Raw genomic sequence first — 27,500 nt, 5'->3', positions numbered from 1 at the left:
CACACACACACAAATATGCAGTATTCTTGTTTGGCATGCCAGAGTAAAAGTGTGAACAGAAACAGTTGTATGAACAATCTGTGGTGTATGTAAGTTTATTTACATACAGAGTTCTCCTTTGTGTGAAACCACGTGTTTAAAAATAAGTATGTGGATTTGAAGTTACAGATTTGCAAATTTTATTGTCCCATCTGCACTCTCTTTCCTAGACTGTATCAACACTCACTTGTATTATGATGATGTGATCTTCAGTCCAGAGACTGGTTTGGTGCAGCTCTCCATGCTACTATATAGTGTGCAAGCTTCATCATCTCTGAGTAACTACTGCAACCTACATTCTTCTTAATCTGCTTAATGTATTCATCTCTTGGTCTCCCTTTGATTTTTACCTTGCATGCTTCCCTCCAGTGCTAAATTGGTGATCCCTTGGTGCCTTGGATCTTGTCCTACCAACGGATCCATTCTTGCAGCACAGTTTGTAAAGATTCATGCTGAATGTTACTCAAGTTTCTTCTGCCTGGTCCAGTGATGAAAGAATGGGAAATTTTCATGGGTCACAAAATTTATTCACATTGACATCAGAACTGGACACTTGTCATGTAAACAAAAGATGCACAGACTTCACTGATCTCTTTGACTTCCAAAAGTAACTTCAAAACTGACTCCCTGCAGCATCGCTTTATATAGAATTTTAACAGTGACTTCCAAAATAGAATTCTTAATTTTGAACCATTTTGATGTTACAATCAAAATTTACAAAATGTGAAGAAACTGTAATAACTTTTAAGCTGTTTCTCAAGATAGGTCTTTTGTTACTGAATTTTTACATTACCATTTTGTTAATTAGATTAGATTAATTTCGATGCTAACATCTCTGCAGTCCTTAATTATTTATTGCTAAGGACTTATTACTTCAATTTCTTGATTAGTTACTTACTTTAGTTGTATGTACATAATTTTATCAATGACAACAATCCACATATAATTACAATGCATGTCCTTCCAGAGCATTCCACAGGCCTTCGCAATGAATATAAAGTTTTTTATCAAATAATACAGAATTATACATATAAAGACACACATACAAGGCCTTAGGAAGTGCTGAATTGTGCGATAACTATCCAGATGCATATAAGAAAGGTGGTATCAGACATTTCATATGAATTTTGGGGAAGGCTGTATAGTTATAAGTTGACCATGTGCTGGACAGATACATGCACAGAACAACAGCTGGTAATGGGAGGGAACCTCCATAGTATACAGTCACTGTTAAAAAGAAAAAAACTTCTACAGAAACAAACGTGTTTGGCTGTCAAGAGAGCAATGTCCCCCCCAGGGGGTCCACAACTCCTTTGTAGATACATGCTTAGCTAGCATTGGACCCCGAGCTAATGTGGCCCTGGACCTGCCTGCTCTGTGACCTTTGTCAGTTTTCCAAGGATGGTACCCCTTCACTTGTTTATCGTCGGGCATTTGCTGCTCTACGTGCACAAATGAAAGATTTTAGATTTATTTACACTGATGGCGCAAAAACATCATTTGGTGTTGGGAGTGCCTATATTGTTGGCAACATCCCTAATCGATTTCGGCTTCCTTACCAGTGTTCGGTTTTTACAGCGGAGCTTTACGCTGTTCTCCAGGCTGTCCAATACATCCATCGCCATCAGCGGATACAGTATATTGTATGCTCAGATTCGCTCAGCTCTCTCCTCAGTCTCAAAGCTCTCTACCCTGTCCACCCTCTGGTCCACTGGATTCAGGACTGCCTCCACTTGCTCCACTTCGGAGCGTCTCTGTGGCGTTCCTCTGGATCCCAGGACATGTTGGTATCTGTGGAAGCGAGGTGGCCAATATAGCAGCCAAGGCTGCAGTCTCTTCTTCAGCCTGCTGTTCGCATGGTTCGTTTTATGTCGTCATATTGTTCTTTTATGGCACGCACATTGGTCAACATTCCCAATAATAAATTGTGGGACGTGAAAGTTCTTCCCTGTGCTTGGACCTCTTCCACCCGAACTCGTCGTCGGGAGGAGGTAATTTTAACTACACTCCGGATAGGGCACTGTCTTTTTAGCCATCGATATCTTTTAAGTGGCGATCCTCTCCCACATTGTCCCCACTGCTCTCAACTGTGGACAGTGAGACACCTTTTACTTGAGTGCCCCTATTTTACTCCGTTATGCGCCCGTCTACAGCTGTTGCCTGATACATCTTCCATTTCAGCAGATGACACGCGCTCAGCTGATCATGTTCTCGAGTTTATAAGTGTCAGTGAGATGTCAGTCATCTGAAGCTCTTTTTGAGGACAAACAACCCCCCTTCTAGAGTGGATTTTTAAGCTTTCCTTCTGTTTTTAGTTTCCCCACTTTGAGTTTCGCTCCCATTCCTGCTGGTTTATATTTTGGTTTTTTACCTTTGTCACAGACCGAGCACTAATGACCATAGCAGTTTTGTGCCCTAAAACCATAACATAAAAGAGAGCAATGTCTGAAGAAGTTTACAGTGACTACCCTAGCAGAGTATTGTCAGATGATCTTCCACAAAACTCCGAAGAAATTCTGGTCATATGTAAAGGCTGATAATGGCACAATAGTTAGTGCGCAGACCCTAGCGAATGAGAAAGGAACTGAAATTGAGAGTAACAAAGCAAAATGTGAAATTCTTAATTGTTTTCAAATGTTGCTTTACAAAATAAAACCCAGAGAATTGCCACAATTTAATCCTCGTACCACTGAAAGGATAAATGAAATAAGTGTTAGTCATTGGTATTGAGAAACAGCTGAACTAGTTAAAACTGAACAAAGCTTCAGGCTCTGATGGAAACACAGAAATTCTATACTGAATTTGCAGTTGTATAAGCACCTCTTCTAATTATAATCTGTAGTAGGTCCCTCAAGCAAAAACCATGCCCAATTCTTGGAAAAAAGAACAGGTCACAGCCATCTACAAAGGAAAGTCAGGAAGTCGTAGCCCCTATTTTTTATTAGCCAGAGTGATGTACATACGGGAATTGACAGATACATCCTATTCTACATAGTATACACTATTTTTCCCACATAGTTCCCCACATCGGTTCACACTTTTGTCTCATCACAGCACTAAATTTGAGATGCCCCAGCAGTAGAATTTTTTGGCTGACTATGGAATCACCATTGGATTGCTGTCTTGGTTTCATCATTACTTGTGAATCACAGCCCTCCAATGATATGCCAAGTTCCTGGGAAATGGCCATGGTGTGCACAAACTGATCTTTCACATTGCATCCACATGGGAAATGTTATCAGTGAGTGACAAATGTGGCCTCCCCAATCGACCTGTCATTCGAGACACCACCACCACCACCACCTCGTTGTCGCCCCCCATCAGTGTTTTTGCCTTGCTCCATAGAAAATGAATCTGTTTGTTGCTCTAATGCTGTGGATGTGTGACACACAACTGCCACCTTTAACAACTGACAGCAGCATTATGTGGAGCTACTGGCAGATAAGGCTGGCACAAACCAAGAAAGGTCCAACAAGGGGGGGATTGGATATGTTCACTTAGCATTTACAGCTGTAATGTGGCTAAAAAAGTGGGCAAAGACTTTGATTTGCCTGTTTACAAGAAGGGTAGAAGTAGTGATCCACAAATCTACCATCCAATATCCTTGACATAGATTTATTGCAAAATTGTGGAACATATTCTGAGCTCAAACATGAAGTATCTTGAACAGAATGACCACCTCAGTGCCTCATCATGAATTCCGAAAACATTGACCTTGTGAAACCCAGTTTGCACTTTTCTCACATGACATACTGATAGCTTTGAATCAAGGCAGTTAGGTAGATGCAGTATTTCTTAATTTCTGAAAACCATTTAACTTAGTACACGACCTATGATTATCGTCAAGAGTTCAATCATAAGGGGCATCAAGTGAAATTTGTGACAGGACTGAGGACTTTTCATTAGGGAGAACACAGCATGTTATCTTGGATGGAGATGTATTGTCAGATGTAAAAGTAACTTGGTGTGCCCTAGGGAAATGTGCCGGGACCTTTGCTGTTCATATTGTATATTTATGATCTCGCAGATAATATTAATAGTAACATCAAACTACTTGCAGATGATGCAGTTATACATAATAAGTACTATCTGAGAGAATCTGCGTAAATATTCAGTCAGATCTCGATAAGATTTCAACATGGTGGAGAGATTGGCAACTTGGTCTAAACATTCAGAAATGACACCCTTTGAGATATACAGCGAAAGGCAACCCACATATGGGAAAACTGTCTCATCTTGAGAACTTTCAGCTGGTTTACAATGACAGAATCAATGCATACATCCTGCAATCTTTCTCAAAAAAATTTCATTTTTGCTTTACACGTGGCTTTATATATTGGGTTCATTATGCCATGCCCATAATTTTGTTAATGGTCAGTTACTGTGATATTTACATGGAAGTAAGACACTATGCAATGAAAAATTGCAGTTGCTTGATTTTGCTTTCAGTGCGTATTACATACGTTGTAGTGTATGAAATTTATCTATAATACTGAATTTTTCTTTAGACTTGGATGGAGGCCCTTATCACCAATCTTGAGAAAACTGATCTGTCGTCGTGTGCTCATTTGCAACTTCAGTGTGCCAGTTATAAAACCATAGTGAAATACCAACAACATTCCTCATATTTCATAAACAGTTTGAGATATTGAAATGACATTTTGGCAAATGATAGCACACAAAGGGGAGGGTATTCTGCTGTATGGTTATTATGCAAAACTTCATTATCTACTGTGTTACTCCACTAACTATAGACTTTTATGAAGAAAGAGTGTAATTTTTAAGGTCTATCGATAGCTGGTCAAACAAGAAATGCTATGGGTTTTGGAACAATGTAAGTAATTACACATTAGTTTCGTACTGAGGATGTGCTTTTTCAGTAGATGCTGACATTACTTTTTCTCAGTTCCTCACTTAATAAACCACTGTTTCAGAATTTGCTTGCAGTTGCATCTGCACAACATGCTGGGGAGCTGATACTGTGTAACCTCTGCTGGGTTTTGGGAAAAAAAGCCAATTTTAACATGGCAACAAGACAAAGGTATAGGTTTTACTCAAAATTCCCCACACTTCTCTGAAAGTTAAAAGTGGTTAACAAACCAGAGAAAAATAAATCGCTGCATTTTTCTCAAGGAAGAGGTGACAGATCATTCTGAATGGTGACCAAGCAAGTGTGGATGTGGTGGGGGACACTTAACATTTACAAAAAATTAGTGGAGGCTTCAGTTTAGAATGACACTTCCCCTCCATTGCTCAACATTTCCCCTACAATGACTGCCTGCAGCCCCACCATTACCGCTCTCCCAGTGCATTCCCTGCGACCTGCGCATCTGCCGGCCACTGTATTCTGTGTGCAGTATACCTGAATCATTCTGAACAAATCATTGTTATTCCTAATTGCCATCCCATGGTCCTGCTGTACTACTCTTTATGGATTCACCACCAGAAATTTTGTTTCTCAAACTTTGTTTCAATTTAGTGTGGTGCTCATCCTCTTCTGGAGGTGCTCCGTACATTCCAGTTTTGTGATAACCTTATCACCATAAGGTTGAACTGCTGCTACTACACCATTCTATGCTTGAGAGTCTCTATCACCTACAAACTAGAGAGTAATAAATTCATTTCATTCAAGGACTGACAAAAAATTTCAACAAAAGACCTCCATACTCCCACCTGTTCTCCAGTTTGTATTGCTGTGTTTCATCAGTGTCTGAAAGTTGATTATCTTTGGTATTCACTTTGGTCACTGTAGCAAAAGAATTCTTAGAACTTACAGGTATAACATGGGTTTATACTACAAAAACCTTCTAGATTGCAGTTGACAGTGCTACCATTAGAAACAACAAATTTGCACTTTTGTAAATTGACAATCTGTAGCCTTCTGTGTGAAACTTGCTGACATTATGCATGTAAAATTTTTAACATTGCAAATGGGCATAAGTGATTTGTATACCATTTTATTAAGAAAATTGCAAATTTTAAAGGGGATAAAAATCTGAAATCTCTTTCCATTCTAACTCAAGTCATATGGCAGTCACTCCAATATCTGGTGAAGAGTGTAGAGATTAACATCAAAACACCTTTCAAAACTAAATCTTAAATGGAGAGCTGAGAAATCCTTATCTCTGTAATAAAGTATCATACATTACTAATGAGATATGAAGAGCCCAGGGAAAAACCTGATAAGTCACAATTTTTTTTTCTTTTTCAGAAGACGAAATTTAAAGTTTAAAGACTCATAAAATTTTAGTTTTTCAAGCTATATTCTTCATTTTTGTTTTAGACCTTAATATATCTTTCAGAGAAAGAGTACTGCTGAAACTATACACATCTGAATAGGATTTACGATAATATGATGCATTTTTATTACAAAGGCAGGTCATACAGAGGAAAAATGACAAGTCCATAACATATTGCAGGTAACTAGAAGATTTCAAATGCATGTTACAAGAAATTATCACATATAATCATTTAATAATCTTCTGTAAAAGGTCCTGTGCTTTTTTGATGGTGGATTAATGCAAAATACAATCAAAATACACTTGCACTTCATTATGGCAAAATCTTTCAAGGCTTGTAAATCTCTATATTTCTCAGCAGATATTTTAAAATCACCTGCAAAAAATCAGAATCCCTTAATTTAAATAGCTATATGCCTAATACTAAAAATACTTATTTCAATAAATTAAAAAAAACTTTCAAATCATATTGCTGTAAAAGAATTACTGTACCTTCATATTTCGCAGAGGGTAGGCTGAACTTGATTTCTTTCAGGCTGAAATCTTGCCCTTTCTTTCCACAAAGAAGTAATGAAGCTTGCTCATATGCTCCATTGTAGCTTCCTCTATACTGAACCAGTGCTGCATGGTGTCGTGTGACTTCTAATTCTCTTACTGGCCTGGACTGGAAAGAGAGTTTCTTCTTGTATATTGTATTATCCAGATGCTCTGTCCAGCATTTGATTATCTCTGGTTGCTCCTCAACATCAATGATGGTGCCAATATTTTTGTCACATTCAAGGTACGAATTACCTCTTATGGGGAATGTAATCTTTACATAATACAATTATTTTTCTATAATGGACCAGATGATGAAGGAATTTGAAGACAGTGGCATTCTTGTTTTGCCCTCTGCAGGAGTCACAGATCATCTCCAGATGTCTGACTTCTGGATTAAGAAAATTGTGCACAAAATGATGAAGGAACGATGAAACTTCATCTGCTCCTTTTTGGACTGTGCTCTCAGGATACATGTAAAAGTAGCTGTCCCTCATTGCCAAAAGATGAACATTGAATATAAATACAGAAAGCTGTTGTTTATTATAAAAACTTAATTTGTTTTTATAATTGGACAATGAAAGTTTTTGCTATAGTCCATCATAATTGCAACCTTTGATGGATTTTTTTGACATTTCATCTTTGCCTTTTTTTCCTGTCATAGAACACTTTTTGTTTCCTGAGATGCAATTCAGGGGCTATTTCAGTGGATTGAAGTTTGGAATGAAGCCTTACTTTATTTTCAACAGATGATAGTCAGTTCCTTCTCCAAATTTTTCTTCTTGGCTAGGTACTTATCGCAGGAGCCACATGTATCAGATCATGGATACCCAAAACTTATATTGAAATCTGAATTGAATATAGTGTGGTACGTTTCATACAACATGTTCTGATCCTGAAACTTCTCCTTGAACATATGGAACCTTTTTTTAATATTCAAAGACTCTGGTAGGTAAATTTTTTCTGACTTCGTCAAACTGTAGTGTCTGTTGCGACCTTTAAATGATTTAATGTGCCCTCTTATTATTGCACGTGTTTCATCTTTCAAAGCCTGTGGGTGGGATCTGTGTTTCCCTCAGCCATTTTGTAGAGGTTGGTCTCCAGATTTAAGTTTCTTCAGTAAATGATTTACCTTGCCCTTCTTTATTCCATGTAATGACATAAATGCTTGCTTGCACACATGTACTTCTTGGACACTTCCATTAATCATAATACAAACACTGAATTTATATGATGCATCACAAAACTTTGCTTCCTGCTCTTCTCTTCCAGGATGCCTGCGCTGTGCAGGTACTTCTGTGATTTTTATTTCATCATGATTTTGAAAGTGGTTCATGTTGTTAATAATATTCCATTTATTTTCATCACTGACAATATCAAAACAATTGTTTTTGCGCTTACATGGTTCTCCTGTTTCATGTGACTGCAGTTTTCTTAAATGTTTGGAGGCATCTCTAACACGACCATACTACTTTCTTTTCCATCTCAGATTCTTTGACATACTGTAGTTTTCTTCACAAGCAGATGAGTCACTATCTTCTTTATTCATTTTACACTGACAGAATGCAATGCTAGCTAGATCTAACTTCCTTCACAAACTCCACAAAGCTAACAACAATGGTCAACTCATACAAGACTACTCTGGCAACAATGATAAAACTACAATAACATTAGTGAAAACAGAACTGCGCAGGCTGGGAATCATTAAGTCATAAAATTTTATCGTTGCATTCTCTGGACCTGTTAGGATATTCCCCTGTTTTGCATGGACTTGTGATGTTTTTCACCTGCATGTGCTTACTAGATATTAGACTCTCTCTTGACTTGTCAGGTTTTTGACCAGTTCTGTAAAACCAGCTAAAACTACACTGGTTGGTCTATTAAATTAGGAAAAAACCAAAATTTTGGACTTCTTCTCCTGGACTCTTCATATGAAATAGTCCCTTTCTGGAAAGTGCAGGTATTTGTTTCCAGAAATGGGAAATCATTGCAGAGAATGAAATAAAATTTTAAAATGTGAGTTGAGGAGAAATAAAACATTGGAATTAAGGAAAATTGCAGCAATCAGAAATGAAAGTTAAGTACCATATCAAACAAAAACAGTGAATGGAAACTATGATGGAATGGACTGAAGTAGGAAATGGAGTATAACAGAGCCAGTAGCCATGAAATTACTTCAACATTTTTAAAAATTTATTTTTATGTAAGCCTTATTTATACAGAAAACCACTCCCCTTGAATCTAAAGACAAACACGTTCAGATCCACGGGTACCAAAACATGTTTGTATCACAATTTAAAAAATGTTTTCTTCAGGCAAGCCATACAAAAGTGATGAAATTTTTTAGTTATAAAGCTAGGTTCATCTTGATCCACTGGTAGACAGTTCTTGGTGTCACCTCCAGACAAAATTCTGGGATACTGTACTTTAAGAAGTAATTTTTATGTAGATGCTGGACTTTGTACCTCCTTTCTACAAAGGTGTAACAGTCATGTGCCTTGTGAATCACTGCATAGCATCAATGAAGGCAATGTGTTCAGTTTCGGTCAGATACAGATACTGTGTCTTCTCAAACAGTACTCTGTTATGTGTTCTCTCTCTCTCTCTCTCTCTCTCTCTCTCTCTCTCTCTCTCTGTCTCTCTCTCTCTCTCTGTCTCTCTCTCTCTCTCTCTCTCTCTCTCTCTCTCTGTCTGTCTGTCTCTCCCCCTTCTTCTTTCTCCTCCTTCCACTTTCTCCTCCTTCCATTTCTCAACCCACTTTCCTTTTTCAATCAGTACTTGTGTGTGTGTGTGTGTGTGTGTGTGTGTGTGTGTGTGTGTGTGTGTGTGTGTGTGTGTGTGTGCGCGCGCAAAGAAGTTAACCTCAAATATTCAGAAACTAAATCTTGCCATGATTTTTTTCAGTTGTACTAGCATTCCAGATGGACCAGAGTGCAAGAAAGTTGCTGATGCCTGGTCAATACTGCCTCCAGTAAAATCAGCCAAACTAACCACAAAGCTCTCATTCTCATTTGCATATGGTGTCATAGAAGTCCGTGCTAAATTACCAATGGGTGATTGGATTTTCCCTGGTAAGTGACTCCAAAGGTGCTTTTGACTAAATGATCCAAAATAATGAACATTAATTGCAATGAGTCAGGAAGCATTACATCTGGCATTAGTTTGTCTGTAAGGAAACACCGATAGATGACAGTTTGGTTTTGCACATATTTGAAATTGCAGAAATAAAATTACTATCTTAATGACTTTCTTGACATAAAGCTCCCAATAAACTTTTTCAACCATTTACAGAGATTTGGCTTGAACCAAAGGAAAATTTTTACGGACGTCGCAACTATGAGTCAGGTCAGATAACAATTGGGATGGCACGAGGAAATGAAGATTTAACAAAGGATGGTGCTCAACTTGGCAACCAAGTAATTGAAGCAGGTTGCAGACTTGGGCTGAATAGAAAAATTCGCAATGAGATGTACTCGAGGAGTAGTGGAGCCCCTTTTGCATCTGACTTCCATGTTTACAAAGTTATATGGACTCCAGGTACAGTAAATTGTTGTTTAAATTTATTACAAAATATACCATGAATGGTACATGAATATTTCAGGTACTTTCCCTTTTGAGCTATCTATAGATTGTATTAACATTATTATGAAAAGGAGGGATTGCTACTTCCTGTAAAGATGACATATTGAGTTGCAGACAAGCACAGCGAAGACAATGCTCTTACCTTTTAGCCACAGCATTCTTCAGAAAAGAAAATGCACTTATTCACACAAGCAAGGACATGTTATGCAAACATGACTGCTTGCTCCAGAATGAAATGGTCACTTTGAGCAAAGCAGCAGTGTGGAGGAGGACAGCATGGTGTGGATGGAGGGAGTGTGTTGTGTGGCAGAGTATGCAGGGGCTAGATTGTGGCATAACAAGCTGACAGCAGTGTTGAGAGGTTGAAGGGGAAGGGGAGTGGGGTGCAGAGAAACAGGGAGTGGAAAAGGAGGGTGGCAGAAAAGGTAAAAAGGCCAATGGTTATGTTGGGAGAGAGGGTGAGGGTATGTGAACTGTGAGGTAGTGTGGGACAGTTGGGGTGTAAACTGTTGGAGTGTGTGGGAGCAGTGAGTTATTGTAGGTCAGCCTGGGATAATTTCAGGCAGAGAGAATGTGTTGTAAGGATAACTCCCATCTGCACAATTCTGAGCAGTTGATGGTGGAGAGGATGATCCACATGACCTGGGCTGTGACAAAATAAAGAATTTTATGGTCAGCTGCATGTTGTGTCTCAGGAGGTCCACTTTGCTCTTGGCCACAGTTTGGTGGTGGCTGTTAATCTTAGTGGACAGCTGGTTGGTAATCACACCAATATAAAAAGCTGTGAAATGATCGCAGGAGAGCTAGTATATGGCATGGCTGCTTTCACAGGGGCCCAGCCTTTGATAGGGTAGGATGAGTCTGTGATAAAACTGGAGTCGGAAGTACTGGGATTGGGTATGTATTGCACCTACATCTTCCACAGGGAAATCTGTTTGCAGACTATGTCTGAGGTGTAGTGTCACCTAGTGAAGATCTTTGTGAGATCTTCAGCATACTGGGCAAGGGACTTTGTTATTACAGTTGCACCATCCCCATGTGACCAAGCTGTATGGGTGGGATTTTTTGGTGTGGAATGGATGGCAGCTGTCAAAATGCAAGTACTGTTGGTGGTTAGTTAGTTAGTTAGTTTAATGTGGACAGAGGTGTGGATGGAGCCATAAGAGAAGAGGTGGTCAACTACCAGGAAGGTGGCATGATCGGTTGAATAGGACCATGTGAAGTGGATGGGGGAGAAGGTGTTGAAGTAATTACCTACAGTAACTTACTGTTCCCACATTCTCGACCCAACAGTTTCTGCCACCTCTGTCCCACATGTCTTCCCAATTCATATTCTCTCACCCTCTCTGCCAACATACCCACTGGTCTTTTCCTCCTCCTCCTCCTCCTCCTCCTCCTCCTCCTCCTCCTCCTCCTCTTCTGCCTGTCTCATGATAAAACTAGTATTTATCAAATCACTCTGTAGACATCACTTTGTAATGATTCTGATGATTACGAGTTGATGCTGTTAAATTCTCTAAAGCTCACTTCATAAGTAGTTTACAATGGTAAAAAGTTAATCATAATTTTACAATGGGCTGTCCTGCAAAAAGATAACTTAACAAGAGATTTCTACATGTGCCACAAGAAGAGTGAAACTTGAAATGTTGACATATCATGAAATTCAGTGGCAGCCTCACAACTTTTAAAACATCATACTTAAAGGATATTTTCCTTTACTACATGTGATAGAAAACTCAAAAAGAACTATACCTAAGACATCTCAGTTTTGTCCATCAAGTGACAGAACAGTGTAGTTGTCAAAAATGCTGGATTAGTAATTGTACTCAAAAAGCACCATGACACCAAGTAGTGAAATTTTTTATACAAGTTTCTAAATTTTATAGCAGTTCTCCTGACATACAGCTTGTTTGATAGTTTTCACTGTACAATTTTGATACCAATTACGTTGAAGCTTACTGTAATTATAGAAACAGTGATTTATGAAGTCCTAATTTTTTGGAAAAGATTATTACAAATTAAAATGTTGTAAAAATGCTCCTGTTTATTTATTTATTTTCTGTCCATATAACAAAGTTTTTGGACATTGTCAGGAAAATTTAGATTGCATTACACATATACAGTAAAATATTTACATTCTTTCATAACAACATATGGATCAGACACATGCCTGTACCCATTATTTTTCAAAAGGGCACTAAAAGTAGATTCCTCTATAGTGTAACACAATTTAGGATACATTATGGGAAAAAATCATGCAGCTATTTGAATTTTCAGATCAGCTGGTGTTTGTTGTTGACGGTACTGAAATTGGAAAAGTTAGTCCACCATTAGGTGGTTTTGGTGGCTTACAAGAATTTGCTTCATCTCCAACAGTTCCTTGGAAATCGAAACTTGCACCATTTGACAGAGAGGTATGATTTCTTATTAATTTTTGGGCACATGCAGTGGAGTATCATTGATGTGAATAATTTTGTCAGTATTTTTTACTTTTACTATTAGATTTTCCAGTAACAATGCATCATTTAGATTCCATGTTACACTGTAGTCTCCTTTCCGCAGTAGGATTGCTGAGGTAAGTTGGGCACATGTAAGCAACTGCAGTGGTGTCAAACTGAAAGCTTTGCATGAGGGTGTTGTGCCACACAGTTATTTGATTATTACTATTAACTGTTGTTATAAATTAAAATGTAAAAAAGTCCCTGTAAATGCACAAGTGAATGTAAAACTGTCTACACCTGGCAAAATTTGCACTTTCATGTGTCTGGTGTGCAGCTGTTTCCAGCCAGTGCTTAACTTCTCCCACCACTGAACTGTTCAGGGAGAGGCAGTGAGATGACTGTGTGTGTGCTGAAGGGTACAAAATGTGGGGACTAACAGAAGGGTCAGTAACACATAGGAACTATTTCTAGAAGGCAAACATTGCTACTCACTTTTTAGTTGGGATTCATTTTCAGAGATTCATCCTTCCAATCAATGCAATAAATTTTTCTTTGAACTAAATAATTTCATTATTTAATGACATAAGCAGTGATACACGGCTTATTTATCACACAAAACACACATACACGTTCTATGCAGAGATACTAGAATTGTAAGTTTAAACACCTTTTGTTTTGCAATACATAAGGTATTTGGGATGAAGGTTCATCTTACAGACAAAAATATACATTTAAATAAGCTAAAGCTATAAAACCAGGACACTGGCAGTACTTCAAAATGTCATAGGTAGTGTGAGGGGAACAGTTTGCATGCATGCATTGAACCAAACAGAGAGATAACTTTCAGCAGATCATCTGTAAAGTCAAAGATTTTTCTCTAGAGTTAATACAATACAAAAGCCATTTGTTCTGGAATTGAGAAGATAGGTTTTCGAGCTGGAAGCTACATAGTGTAGGTCAATCAGTTCAAACAGGAAATAATTTGGTACAGTCAGCTGAAAGAGAGACTCTGACAAATATTTCTTAATAGAAGAAAAGTCTTGGAACCACCTTGAAAATTATAAGTGCAGTGCATCAATTACTGAATCAGTAAAATGTGCTCCAGAAATAATTGCTTGACGTTTGAGGGAATACTGTAATGAATGACTATTTTTGCAACTGAGCAAATTTTTGCTCAAAAGGAACAGTTTCTTAGGTCAGAGGAATTGTTTCTCTCCTTGCATTGAATTAAAGTACTGATATTGACCTTAAAAGAATTGTTGCTCTTTCTCCATGCACATCCTGGAAAGTTACACACTTGTGAGAAAATGTTTCATGAGTCTTTGTGGGTGTTACAAAGCTGTTCCAGTGAGCATTTTATCAAGCACTTTGTGTGACACTTTCTGTAGTTTTCAGTGTAAAAGGCCACAGAATAGGTATACACAAATTACACATACACACTACAAAGTAATACTTCATAAATAAATTTATTAAGGCTCTGGTTCCCCCTTGGAAGCAGTAAAGTAATACTCTAAACTGAAATTATGTACAGAAATATTACAAAAAAATTTGCAAAATACCTTTTCTGTTAAAATAAGACACAATACTAACATAGGTATACTGAAGCTTGTCTACCATGCACTACTTCGATCTGTTATAAGCAATGGTGTGATCTTCCGAGGAAATACTTTTGAACCACATAAAATGTTTATATTACAGAAATTGGCCATGAGGTGAATGGCATATTAGTAGTAGTTTGAAAACTTTAAACCACTATTCAAGTTGTTAAAAATCTTGCCACAGCTGGTAAATCTATTCTCGCTAGCTTGTTGTCCTTGCAAAAAAAAAAAAAAAAAAAAAATTCAACACCCTCTTGACACTAGAAACAAAGTGTATTAAATATGTGGAATAAAAAATTTATAATCACCTTCCAGCAGACATAATGGACCAAATGACCGAACAAAATGTGATACAATGTAAAACAACTCCAAGTCAAAATTTTCCTCAGTCTGTATTATACATTATCTTCTAATCTTACAGCTGTTATTTTGCCCTGCCACAGGAGTGTAGCACACCACAAGAGGAACCAAAACACTGGCACAGTAGACTGATAAATTGGAGTACAATTAGAAAATTAACTTTCAGCAGTACTGGAAACATTGCAAACTCATCAGGCCAATGTAAATAACATCTAAATTGACCTGATCTGACACAGCTGCAACCTTTATTCTGCTGCTGAAAACAAATCACCATGATACTCTTTCATCCATTGGCTGGGCAATTTTGTTTTGGCTCTTCTCACCCATTTTATGGTGCTATGGTGTGGGGATTCAGTGTGTACCAGGACTGCAGACATGTATGTACAAACAAAAATGAACCAGCTGCAAGGGAACAGCCACTCATGTCATTCTTCTGGACTAGAACAACTAAAGAGTATCCTTCACCAGGCCCAGAAATAAGAAATTTTATCCACAGTCCTTCCCACACTGTCAAACTGGTATTCCACTAGCCATCCAATCTATACTTGTTCACTTTTACACCATACCTACTCCAAACCTCTTACCACATAGGTCATACCCTGCGGTGCAGTACCAGTCTGAAACACCCACCCAGCACATTCCTACTTCAATCCCATCACATGATTACCCTATCATGTTGGAGACAGGGATACTTTTGAGTACAATCCTGCCATATCACATAATATGAGCTATGTTGTAATTTCTGCACATCATTTTTATGTGCATTGACTACCAGCCAACCAACCTCCTCCCAGTGACAGATGATGCTGTGAAATATAACTCATTGGAATTCAATGGCTGCTTCACAGTGTGTCATCCAGATGCTTTCCTCTACCAGTTTCTCTGAATGGCATACTGTTTCCTTGCAAAGATATCCTTTGATCCTGTAATCCTTCTTGCCCGAATCTCTACTGACCCCCACCCAATGACCCTATGACCACCACCATTATCGTTCATCACTGGTTATTTTAAAAAAATTACATTCAGTCATATTTTTACCAGTGATGAACAATAATTAAATGTAAATAAGAACAAAAGTGTATGTATGCTGGTTAAGTAGCAAATTTCTGTAAAGTAATTATAATCTTCCTAGTGTTAAGTTAAAACATGGGCCTTACATATGAGCTTTGCAACTGCTCAAAAGTAACATGCTGCTAAAATAGCCTGAACTTCTTGGATTTATTTTATGAGCATAACATTCCCATAGGAGCAATGACATACACTACATAATTTACTATAAGTCATCCATAAATGCACCTAGTATATCTGCAGATATGACTTGTTCCTACATCAAAATCACAAGTGTCACTAATGTATCCAATGTATGATACGTCTGTTTTAGACATTTGAAAATGGCCTAAGGCTGAAATTGTAAAATCGTACCTGAAATACAAAGACTGGCACCTGAAGGCATCAATAAGTCTTTCATAAAACTCAGTTCACTCAATGAGTCTGTTCAACCCCACCTGATAATCATAACATTATCCCAGGTGTCAATCCACCAGCAGTATTACTGGTGCAACTGGTCTTTTAGATTCTGGAGGAGCCAGTTTAAAGTGCAATGTGATTAAACAGAGGAAGTTAGTCCTCTAGCCAACTTAAAACCAAAACACACATACTTTTTGCAACACTTAACATACAAACACTTTTGAAACAAAGTAAATTTCATAAATTGGGAGATACATTAAAAGAACAGAAAATTGAAATTCTGGCAGGTCAAGAAACATGAGTGACAGACAATAACACCATGGATTTAGGCAATTATCTTTCTAAAAGTAAGACTGTAAAAGAATACTTAATAATTCACCACATCTGGAAGTTGCTTCTGCAGTCTCCAAAAATCTTTTAAATTCAATAATGAATGTAAAATCCATTAAAAATAAGACTGACAGTTACTCTCAGATGCACAAATACTCTCCAAAAATCTTTTAAATTCAATAATGAATGTAAAATCCATTAAAAATAAGACTAATGACAGTTACTCTCAGATGCACAAATACAAAATGCACTTTAATGCCCAAATGCCAGTCAATGAGGATAACCATAACAAACCTGAAGTTAATGAAGCTTGGGAAACATTAGAAAGCATCATCTCAAAAATTCCCTTGCAAAATGTTAAAATTTTAATGGGTGATTTTAATGCTCAATTAAAGAGAAAAACTATAAGAAAACAGTGGGTGGATTTTCTGCACATAAATTGACAAACCAAAATGGCCAAAGACTTGTTGAAATGTGCAATAATTTTAACCTTGTCATGTCAACATGTTTAAAAACTCTTCTAAACAAAAAAACTTGGTGGGCACCCAATACATTTATTGGGAATTTCAAAACAATCGTGTAGCAATTTCATACCCTGACTAAAAAGAAATTTTAAATGTTGAAGTTAGGAAACAGGATAATATTGATTCTGAACATTATTTAATGCAAATAAAAGTAAAACTTCAAAACAAAGTTACTCCAAAATTTGCCACTGCTAAAATAACTGCAACTGTAGCAATTGAAGTTGACAAAAAACAGTCCAACAATTGACTAAGCCAAAAAAGTAAAGTTAATCAAAACAGCACAAAATTTAATGACACTTCGTAAGAAACAAAAACACCCTTGGTGGAATGCGGATTGTGAAACAGCAGTTGAGTGTAGGCATTGGGCATTCAAAGATCAGAATAGTAACAACACTGAAAATACATAAAACACCTTTCTAGCTATAAGGAAAAAATATCTAAATTAATCTGTCAGACTAAAAGAAACCACGAAGACGCCCAATTTTCAGAAATAGAGGCTTCTGAAAGAACAATACAAGGAACTTCTATAAATTATTCAAAACAAAACTTACCAGTTACCAACCTCAGTCTTTGCTTCAAAAACGAAAATGGCTGTTTGACTCTTAACAACCAGGAAAATTGTAAAGTACTTGCTAATTACTGTGATAAACTGTTAAACTGTCCAAAACCTGCGAATAAATTCCAACCACAGCAAACTAACAACACAAACTCTAACAAATTAAGAGACCTGAAAACAATAAAGAATTCCAGAGAAGATGGTATAATTGCAGAACTACTAAAATCAGCTGGGTGTAACACAAGTGTGTTCACTCAACTTATAGGACATACCTGGCAAACTGAGAAGATAGCCGAGGACTGGAAAACTGCCTTAATTCACCCATTGCTTAAAAAAGGGATAGAACTGATGTCAATAATTACTGAGGAATCTCTTTTCCCAGTCAAAAAAATTCTCTTGCAATGCTTACTTGATAAAGCCCAAGAACAGCTGGAACCTAAAATTGGTAAATACCAAGCAGGCCTCAGACCAAACAGATCCTGTGCAGAACAAATTCTTAGTTTAAAACTAATACTTATAAACGAAAGGATTTCTGGTAACAATATTGTATGTACATTTGTGAATTTTAAAAAGGCCTGCAATTCAGTTTATCATGAATCTGTTTCCCAAATTTTAAAGGAACGAGAGCTAGATAATAAAACTGTAACACTGATTAAAGAAATATTAACTGACACCAGCTCTAAAGTGAAAATTGTGGGAGAAATTTCTGAACCATTCGATACAAAGGCTGGTATTAGATGGGGAGAAGGACTTTCCCAATTACTGTTTAACTGTGTTTTGGAAAAGGGAATTACAAACTAGTGAGAGCAAAAGTTGAGTCAAAATATAGATCACTAAATAAAGTTAGTTAGAAGTAATATTAGAGTAGACTGCCTCACCTTCGCAAATGATCTGGAAATTTTAACCAGGGATATTATCACAGCTCAAAAACAAATTGAAATTCTCAAAGCAGTTGTGGAAAATGTAGGACTACAAATATCATTTGCAAAATGGAATGTGTAACAAGCAATGAACAAGCGCCACTTTTATGAAAAAATAAAAAGGATTTATCAGTTTAAATGCTTGGGGCAAATCGCACAAGAAAACAGTCTGAGGAGAGCTGCAATTGAAGTTCACTGTCAAAAACTGGCAACTGTATTCAGATTAACACACAATATTTTATAATAAAAACTCACTTTCTAAATTCAGTAAAATTAGGCATTGCAGCACTGTAATCAAACCTGAGTGGCATTAAGGAGCAGAAACTCTAATTTTATATAGAAAGAGGGATGTTGAAGAAATTCAAAAGAGAGATTATTAGGAAAGTATTAGGCCCCAAACTTACTGATGGAGGAACTTAGTCTGAGAAGTAATAAGGAAATAGAAGAGTAGAGACATACATGGTGACATGAAAAAACAGACTTAAATTTAATGGGCACTTTGAAAGAAGACACCCACTACGTTGACAAAACACACACAACTCTCTAAAAGCAGAAGATTAAAACTGAGCCAATTCAATGGATTGCTGCAGTTGAGGAGGATTGTAAAGTAGCTGGTATAATTCAGGCAGACATTACAGGCAGAAAAACATTCAGACAACAGAGATTTGATTGGAAGGTTGGTCAGAGGGAAATTGGAAAATAGACTGGAACACCATGCTCTGATGAGAGAGAGAGACTCCAGTAGTAGTAGTAGTAGTAGTAGTAGTAGTAGTAAAAAAATTAAGTCACCACCTACACACACAGAGTTATGGAAGCATGCAAGCATTTGTTGTCAGTGGTGCCTTATGCCAGAAGGGCTGAAAAGAAAGAGAGCTGTAAGAAAATAACTAGAAAGATTCAGGAAATGGGGAAAGTTGGGGAAAAGTTGCCCTGAACTCTAGGTCAGGGGAGACTTATTGGAAAGGGAGAGAAGGAAAGACTCAGTCGTTGACAAATATTTCACAGTGCAAGTAGGATACAGTAATTGAAAATAGATATTAAACGTGAGAGATATGAGTAGATCTCTGCCTCTAGCACTCCTCTTTAATAACTTCAGATTTCTTCCATTAATTATTAACTACCTTACAATAATGTTTCAGTAGATACCAAACTACTCACTTTGCATACCCATAATCTTTCGCATAATTATAATTTTGCAAGTCACCCCAATATAACTACTTTTACATACTGTCAACTACATAGCTGAATTTGAATGTCCTACAGTATAGCAGCTAATCTTGTTTCCATTGTAAACAAAAACAGAAAAATCAAATATCTGAAAGCTTGTGACAAGTCATAACCAAATCATAAAATGTCATAATTTACTGAAGTATAAAAACGATAATCATCAGAAAGCACTTGGCAAAAAGATTGTAGTGCACTTAGTAACATAGATACTAAAATTACCCACAACACAACAAAATTAGGAGTCCATATCGCAAAATGAGTAAAAAAAAAGCTAATTTATTCGCTCATGAGCAAAAATTTGCATGCCTCCCTATGATGCTTGATTATTAACAGTAATCAGGTGGTGTCCTTCATTTGTCACATTGTGGTACCTACACTACTTTTGTATTGTACTGCTAATCTTCTCTTTAAATTTGCTTTCACATCGAGACTTCATGACCTTTGAACACAAACTGTCATAGTTCTGCTCGCTCAAATTTCTCGTAAAACAAATAGGGACTAGTGCAGCAGGGGATACAACCCGCCGGCTTTGAACAATGACGTCACAAGTCACCAGAGAGCATGTATTACAGAGATGAAAGAGCTGAGGAGAATGTTGAGAAACAAAGGAATGCGAGAGAGATAAACATTGATCTTGTCAAAAGCATAAGTTTTTTTTACTTTTTTAAAAGAAAATCTCATGAGATAGAATAAACTGATCCTACTTTATTAAGCAATCAGTAAAAAAACGAAATGGAAAGATAACAGCAAAAGCTGTTATGTTTTAGTTTAGTTTTTTTTATTGATTGCTGAATAAAGTAGGATCAGTTTATTCTATCTCGTGAGATTTTTTTAAAAAAAGCCAAAAAACACAATCCACATTACCTCAATATCATTACGAAAAATATTAAGTACCGGACGAATAAAAACAAACAATTAAGTTAATTAAATCACACATTTAATGATGCACCGAATATCAAGCGATCGCTTTTAGATTAACATTCAATTATTTTAATGATAGTGCTTATTAGAACACAGAACTGCTTTATTATCTACGCCTCGAAGTGAAGACATTACGATCTATGACTAAGGAATGACGTCATTGTTCAAAGCCGACGGGTTGTATCCCCTGCTGCACTAGACCCAACAAATAGAAGTTCAAAACTACAATATTTTCAATAGGTTCCTACATTTCATATAAGTTAGCTACGTTATTAACATTACTACAGTGATGATTCAAAATAAATAGATGGAATTTCTGATCAGTCATCGAAATTTGTGTATCAGAAGTACAGAATTTCTTATTAGTTACACTGTGTAGAAACTTACACTGTTTGCCTTTTTCACTACAATTTCTAAACTGATTACAAAATTCATTCAGGAACATCAGCCAACTTGTACGCTGTAGTTGGCTACAAAAACTTAATCTTTATGAAACAGGTTCAGGTTTCAAAAACTTGGCTATTTCTTTTCATACAAACAGTTTGCAAGTGAGAGATCTAAAATGGTTTTCTGTTACTGTAGTTGAAAGTTCACCTGCTTTTAACACTTTTTCCACCTGCTTTTAACACTTTTTCCACCTGCTTTTAACACTTTTTCCACCTGCTTTTAACACTTTTTCCACCTGCTTTTAACACTTTTTCCACCTGCTTTTAACACTTTTTCCACCTGCTTTTAACACTTTTTCCACCTGCTTTTAACACTTTTTCCACCTGCTTTTAACACTTTTTCCACCTGCTTTTAACACTTTTTCGACCTGCTTTTAACACTTTTTCGACCTGCTTTTAACACTTTTTCGACCTGCTTTTAACACTTTTTCCACCTGCTTTTAACACTTTTTCCACCTGCTTTTAACACTTTTTCGACCTGCTTTTAACACTTTTTCGACCTGCTTTTAACACTTTTTCGACCTGCTTTTAACACTTTTTCGACCTGCTTTTAACACTTTTTCGACCTGCTTTTAACACTTTTTCGACCTGCTTTTAACACTTTTTCGACCTGCTTTTAACACTTTTTCGACCTGCTTTTAACACTTCACATAAATATTAGTCTTTGAAAGCATAAAAACATAATTTAAATTCACTATCTTCAAAGAACACAAGTTTTTCTGCTGTATGAAACCTTTTTGTTTTTGTTACAGTTCTACATTAGTTTGGGTGTTGGAGTAGGTGGATATCAAGAATTTCCTGATGGGTGTATGTCACGTCAAAATCCAAAACCCTGGAAAAATAGGGAAACAAAGGTAAAATATAATTTTGATTATATTTGATACCTAAATTTGTAATGTTACAGCTGCTGCATTCCTGAATACCTTGAGAACACAACAATGAAATATTTGCTTATTTTAATCTCGTACAGATGTCATCTTGCATGTCCTTCCGAAGTTGAATGTGTAACCTAGATAAAATCAAAATTCTTGATTATATGGCTAAATGCTGAATATGAAAAGCTATTTTTATTAGTAAAAAGGTACAGATGATCTCCCAACTCCAGTTTTGATTTCATTCTCAAAGAATGCATGTACAGAATTGTAGCATGTCTCCCACAGAACCTGTTGTGGCCTTACTTAGAAAAGTATCTTGTTTCATGTTAAGTATGTTCTTGACATATTGTTGAATTGGGTGTACTGCTGGTGGTCTGCGTTTAACTAACAATATTTTGACATCATACCTCAGCGTCTTCATCGGGTGCTTTCTGTGACTGGTTGGTGTTTGTGTTGTTGTTGTTGTTGTGGTCTTCAGTCCTGAAACTGATTTGATAAAGCTCTCCATGCTACTCTATCCTGTGCAAGCTTCATGGGTATCAAGATGGCCGCCGTGTGACGCCAGAAACCATTTCCAGAAAGTTAAGTAATTTAGACAGGAATATAATTTAGTTTAACGCCGACAACAAATTAAATACGTGCATTAGTGTATCGTTTCGTCTTGCCGTTAAAGGTTCGATTTTTCTTTGCGTATTTTTTCTGAAAACACGAAGAGATCGTAACTTCGCGAAGTCGCGCTTAGGCTTAAATTTTGTAAACGTGTTTGTTTCTTGTTTCACGGTAATTTAACTAGTTTCTCGGTAACAAATAAGTAAACTACCGTAAATAGCGTATAACTTCATTGTTTTAATAGAGATTTCAGAAAAACAGCGTAACTTTATATCAGAAACTTGCTTATATACATTTGTTTATGGGCCTAATTCTCGTAACGTTTTTGGAGAGTCAAAGTTAAAGTATCTCGTTTAATTGTCCTTTCTTTCATTCCATCGAGTGAAATATATAATAAATAGCGTATACCTTCATTGTTTTAATACAGATCTCAGAAAAACAGCGGAATTTTAAATCAGAAACTTGCTTATATACATTTGTGAATAGGCTTAATTCTTTTAACGTCTTTTTTGATTTTCGGTAATTTAATTGATTTATTCTAGCTAAAGTATTATTTTTGCCATGAGTGAGAAGTGCCTGACTTGCCGTAGAATTGTTAGTTCCGTGGTTTGGTGTGATGGATGCAGTAGCTTTTTCACTGGGGGGGACTGCAGTGGCGTGGGTGTTGGGAAAGTGGATTAGGCTCATCAGTGGTTATGTAGGATTTGCAGCAGAGATAGGAAGATAGTGGAACAGGAGGGGAAAATTGCTGCCCTTCAGGCTGAGCTAGATCAGGCTAGGGAAGATCTGGACAGGTTAAGGAGGGAGAAGGGCAAAGAGAGGTGGGAAGTGGCAACAGGTAGCAGAAGGAACAGGCCTAGAACTAAGTCTGACAGTTCTGTGGTGAATGTCAAAAATAAGTTTGACCTGTTGCTTCAGTTAGAAACTGACGAGCCTCAAGCAGAGGTAGGTGTAGACAGGACACAACAAACTTTCAATAGGAAATTGAAAAAGAATATAGGAAAGTCATCGAAAAGGAAGAAAGTTTTGTTGTTAGGCAGTTCTCATGCCAGAGGTGTAGGCCAACTTCTGCAGGAGGAATTAGGACCAGAATACCAGGTCATAAATTTTTTCAAACCAAGTGCTAGTCTGGATCAGGTGACAGAGGATTTAGGTTCACTCTGTAAAGGATTTACCAGGGAAGACACCGTGGTTATTGTGGGAGGGCCAGGGAACAGCATCGACAGAGATCCTGGGTACAGTATAGTGTGTGACCTGGTAAAGATTGCGTCGGCATCGAGACACACCAATGTTGAATTTGTATCTGTCCTGAGACGCCATGACCGGCCTCATATGAACTCTTCTGTTGGGAGAGTTAATTTGGAGTTGGAACGGCTGCTTGGGTCGGGTGCGGGGGCTCATATTGGTGTGGTTCCTGTTGATTATCTCAGTAGGTGGGACTATACCAGGCATGGCCTACATCTCAACAGGAAAGGGAAGGGGAAACTGGCTGGGGTAATAGCAGGAAATTTAAGTGGGGGAAGCACTGCCATGAATGGTAAAATACCAGTGGTTACAGGTGTTAGACCAGCACCTTTTTTAGGTTAGGTAAGACAGAAAGATAAGTTCTACGAGAGGTCAGGATTGAAACAAATCTTCAGTTTAGGAAAGAAATTAAACAGCACAATTCCAGCACATTGGATCACCAATCACAGCTGTCAATTATAAATTTTCACCAATCACCAGAAATTTTTACTCCACCAAGTTGTATCTCAGTCCTAGGTAATTGCATTGATGAATTAAAGTCACCCAACCCAGTTGACATAATCTGCCTCTCTGAACACCATGTGACCACTGGTATATGAACTAGGCCTAAGCACAATGAGAAATTCAGACAGGAGAGTACTGCAAATGTTAGAATAAGGAAAGGTTCTCATAAAAGTATAATTAAAAATAATGTAAGTATATTTCATCAAAATATTAGGAGTTTAAAGAATAAAGTAGATGAGCTTCTGGTTTGTTTAGAAGATTTAGAAGCTGAGAATGAAATAGATATACTATGCCTGTCTGAGCACCACATTGTTACTGATATGGATAAGGTAAATGTAAGTGGATATAAGCTCTCTGCACATGTAATGAGAGAAAATATGGAGAAAGGAGGAGTTGCCATATATGTCAAAAGTTATCATTGTGCAAAAAGTATAGAAACAAAGTTTTGTGTAGAGAAACATATAGAAGCATGTGCCTGTGAGCTTAAATTAAATAAAGGCACATTTATAATTGTAACTATATATAGGTCCCCATCAGGAAATTTTCATCTATTTCTGAAAAATTTGGACTCCTTGTTGTGCTATCTGTCAGACAGGGGGAAGCAAATTATTATTTGTGGCGACTTCAATGTAGATTCTCTGAAAGAGGGTAATAGGAAAAATTACCTTGAAGTATTACTCGGTTCTTTCAATTTGACACCCGTTATTGATTTTCCTACTCGGGTGGTAAAGGATAGCAGCTCACTGATAGATAACTTCTTTATAGACCAAGATAAGTTTAACCAGATAAATGCTCAGCCTGTTGAGAATGGTCTTTCTGATCATGGTGAACAGCTAGTTACAATATGACATAGCTCCATTCAGCAATACTAAACAGTCCTCCAAAGTAGTACGCTCAGTCAACAATTTAACAATTGCAAATTTCAGGGAAAGCCTACAGCAGTTAGACTGGGATGAGGTTTACCGTGAACCTGATGCCAATTTAAAATATAATTTATTTCATGACAGTTTTGTAAATGCATTTGAAAACTGCTTCCCCAAGAAAATAGTTAAATATACTCGTAAGAAACCTTGTAACAAACCATGGCTTACTAAGGGTATAAAAATATCTTGTAACCGGAAAAGGGAAATGTATCTGACAGCAAGAAAGAGTAGTGACCCAGAAACTATTAAACATTATAAAAACTACTGTGTTATATTAAGAAAAGTTATTAAAAAATCCAGGAGTATGTGTATCATGTCTGAAATCAGCAACTCTGATAATAAAATTAAAACAATTTGGAATATTATTAAAAGAGAAACAGGTCAACCAAGAGCAGAGGAAGACAGTATTACCATCAAATTGACTGAAAACTTTACGAACAAAAAGTCAGAAGTTGAAAATATTTTTAATAATCATTTTCTAAATGTTGTGGATATAGTAGGACCCAGGTGTTCATTAGAAAATGCTTGGCTGTTAATGGAAGAGGCCATACCTATGCAATTTGATACAATTGAAATCTCACCCACTTCTCCCTCTGAAATTAGGAAAATAATAAACTTACTTAAAAGTAAAAACTCACATGGAATTGATGGCATTTCCAGCAAAATACTAAAAGCTTGTTTTCAACAGATAAGTAAGATTCTCAGCCACCTGTGTAATAGCTCTCTGGAACAGGGCATTTTCCCTGATAGACTGAAATATGCTATTGTTATACCTTTGCATAAAAAGGGGTATCGATCTGATGTCAACAATTACTGTCCAATCTCCCTTCTAACAGCGTTATCCAAAATTTTTGAGAAAGTAATGTATTCAAGAGTAGCTTCACATATCTGTAAAAATGAAGTACTAACAAAATGTCAGTTTGGTTTCCAGAAAGGTTTTTCAACAGAAAATGCCATATATGCTTTCACCAGTCAAATTTTGAATGATCTGAATAACCGAACACCACCCATTGGGATTTTTTGTGATCTCTCAAAGGCTTTTGATTGTGTAAATCATGAAATTCTGCTAGACAAGCTCAAGTATTGTGGCATGAGTGGGACAGTGCACAAATGGTTTAATTTGTACCTAACTGGAAGAGTGCAGAAAGTTGAAATAAGTAGTTCTCATAACATGCAAAGATCAGCACATTCCTCAAACTGGGGAACTATCAAGAATGGGGTTCCACAAGGGTCAGTCTTGGGTCCTTTATTCTTATTATATATTAATGACTTGCCATTCTATATTCATGAAGAGGCAAAGTTAGTTCTCTTTGCTGATGATAAAAGTATAGTAATCACACCTGACAAACAAGAATTAACTGATGAAATTGTCAGTACTGTCTTTCAGAAAATTACTAAGTGGTTCCTTGTAAATGGACTCTCACTGAATTTTGGTAAGACACAGTACATACAGTTCCGTACAGTGAATGGTAAAACGCCATTAATAAATATAGACCTTAATCAGAAGCATATAGCTAAGGTAGAATATTGCAAATTTTTAGGTGTGTCCATTGATGAGAGATTAAATTGGAAGAAACACATTGATCTGCTGAAACGTTTGAGTTCAGCTACTTATGCAATAAGGGTCATTGCAAATTTTGGTGAAAAACATCTTAGTAAATTAGCTTACTACGCCTATTTTCACTCATTGCTTTCATATGGCATCATATTTTGGGGTAATTCATCACTGAGGAATAAAGTATTTATTGCACAAAGGCGTGTAATCAGAATAATAGCTGGAGTCCACCCAAGATCATCCTGCAAACATTTATTTAAGGATCTAGGGATATTCACAGTAGCTTCTCAGTATATATACTCTCTTATGAAATTTGTTATTAACAACCAAACCCAATTCAAAAGTAATAGCAGTGTGCATAACTACAATACTAGGAGAAAGGATGATCTTCACTATTCAAGATTAAATCTAACTTTGGCACAGAAAGGGGTGAATTATACTGGCACTAAAGTCTTTGGTCACTTACCAAATAGTATCAAAAGTCTGACAGATAACCAACAAGTATTTAAGAAGAAATTAAAAGAATTTCTGAATGACAACTCCTTCTACTCCATAGAGGAATTTTTAGATATAAATTAAGAAAAAAAAAGAAAAAAAAAACA

At 36.8% G+C, this 27,500-nt stretch overlaps 1 protein-coding gene across 2 annotated transcripts in view; it reads left to right on the top strand.

Annotated features, from left to right (window-relative positions):
- Positions 1 to 27,500, top strand: part of LOC126253463 (beta-1,3-glucan-binding protein-like) — a 324,996-nt gene that overhangs the window by 93,164 nt on the left and 204,332 nt on the right. The window contains exons 5-8 of one of the 2 annotated variants that reach the window (XM_049954817.1): positions 9,720 to 9,886; positions 10,107 to 10,352; positions 12,675 to 12,811; positions 21,940 to 22,041. In XM_049954817.1, the coding sequence (XP_049810774.1) occupies positions 9,720 to 9,886; positions 10,107 to 10,352; positions 12,675 to 12,811; positions 21,940 to 22,041 (652 nt within the window). The remainder of the gene's footprint in view (positions 1 to 9,719; positions 9,887 to 10,106; positions 10,353 to 12,674; positions 12,812 to 21,939; positions 22,042 to 27,500) is intronic. The other variant, XM_049954818.1, reaches the window with a different exon arrangement.

This window comes from Schistocerca nitens, chromosome 4 (assembly GCF_023898315.1).
Source record: "Schistocerca nitens isolate TAMUIC-IGC-003100 chromosome 4, iqSchNite1.1, whole genome shotgun sequence".
In the NCBI taxonomy this organism is placed as follows: domain Eukaryota; kingdom Metazoa; phylum Arthropoda; class Insecta; order Orthoptera; family Acrididae; genus Schistocerca; species Schistocerca nitens.
This window is presented reverse-complemented; position numbering and strand designations above follow the sequence as displayed.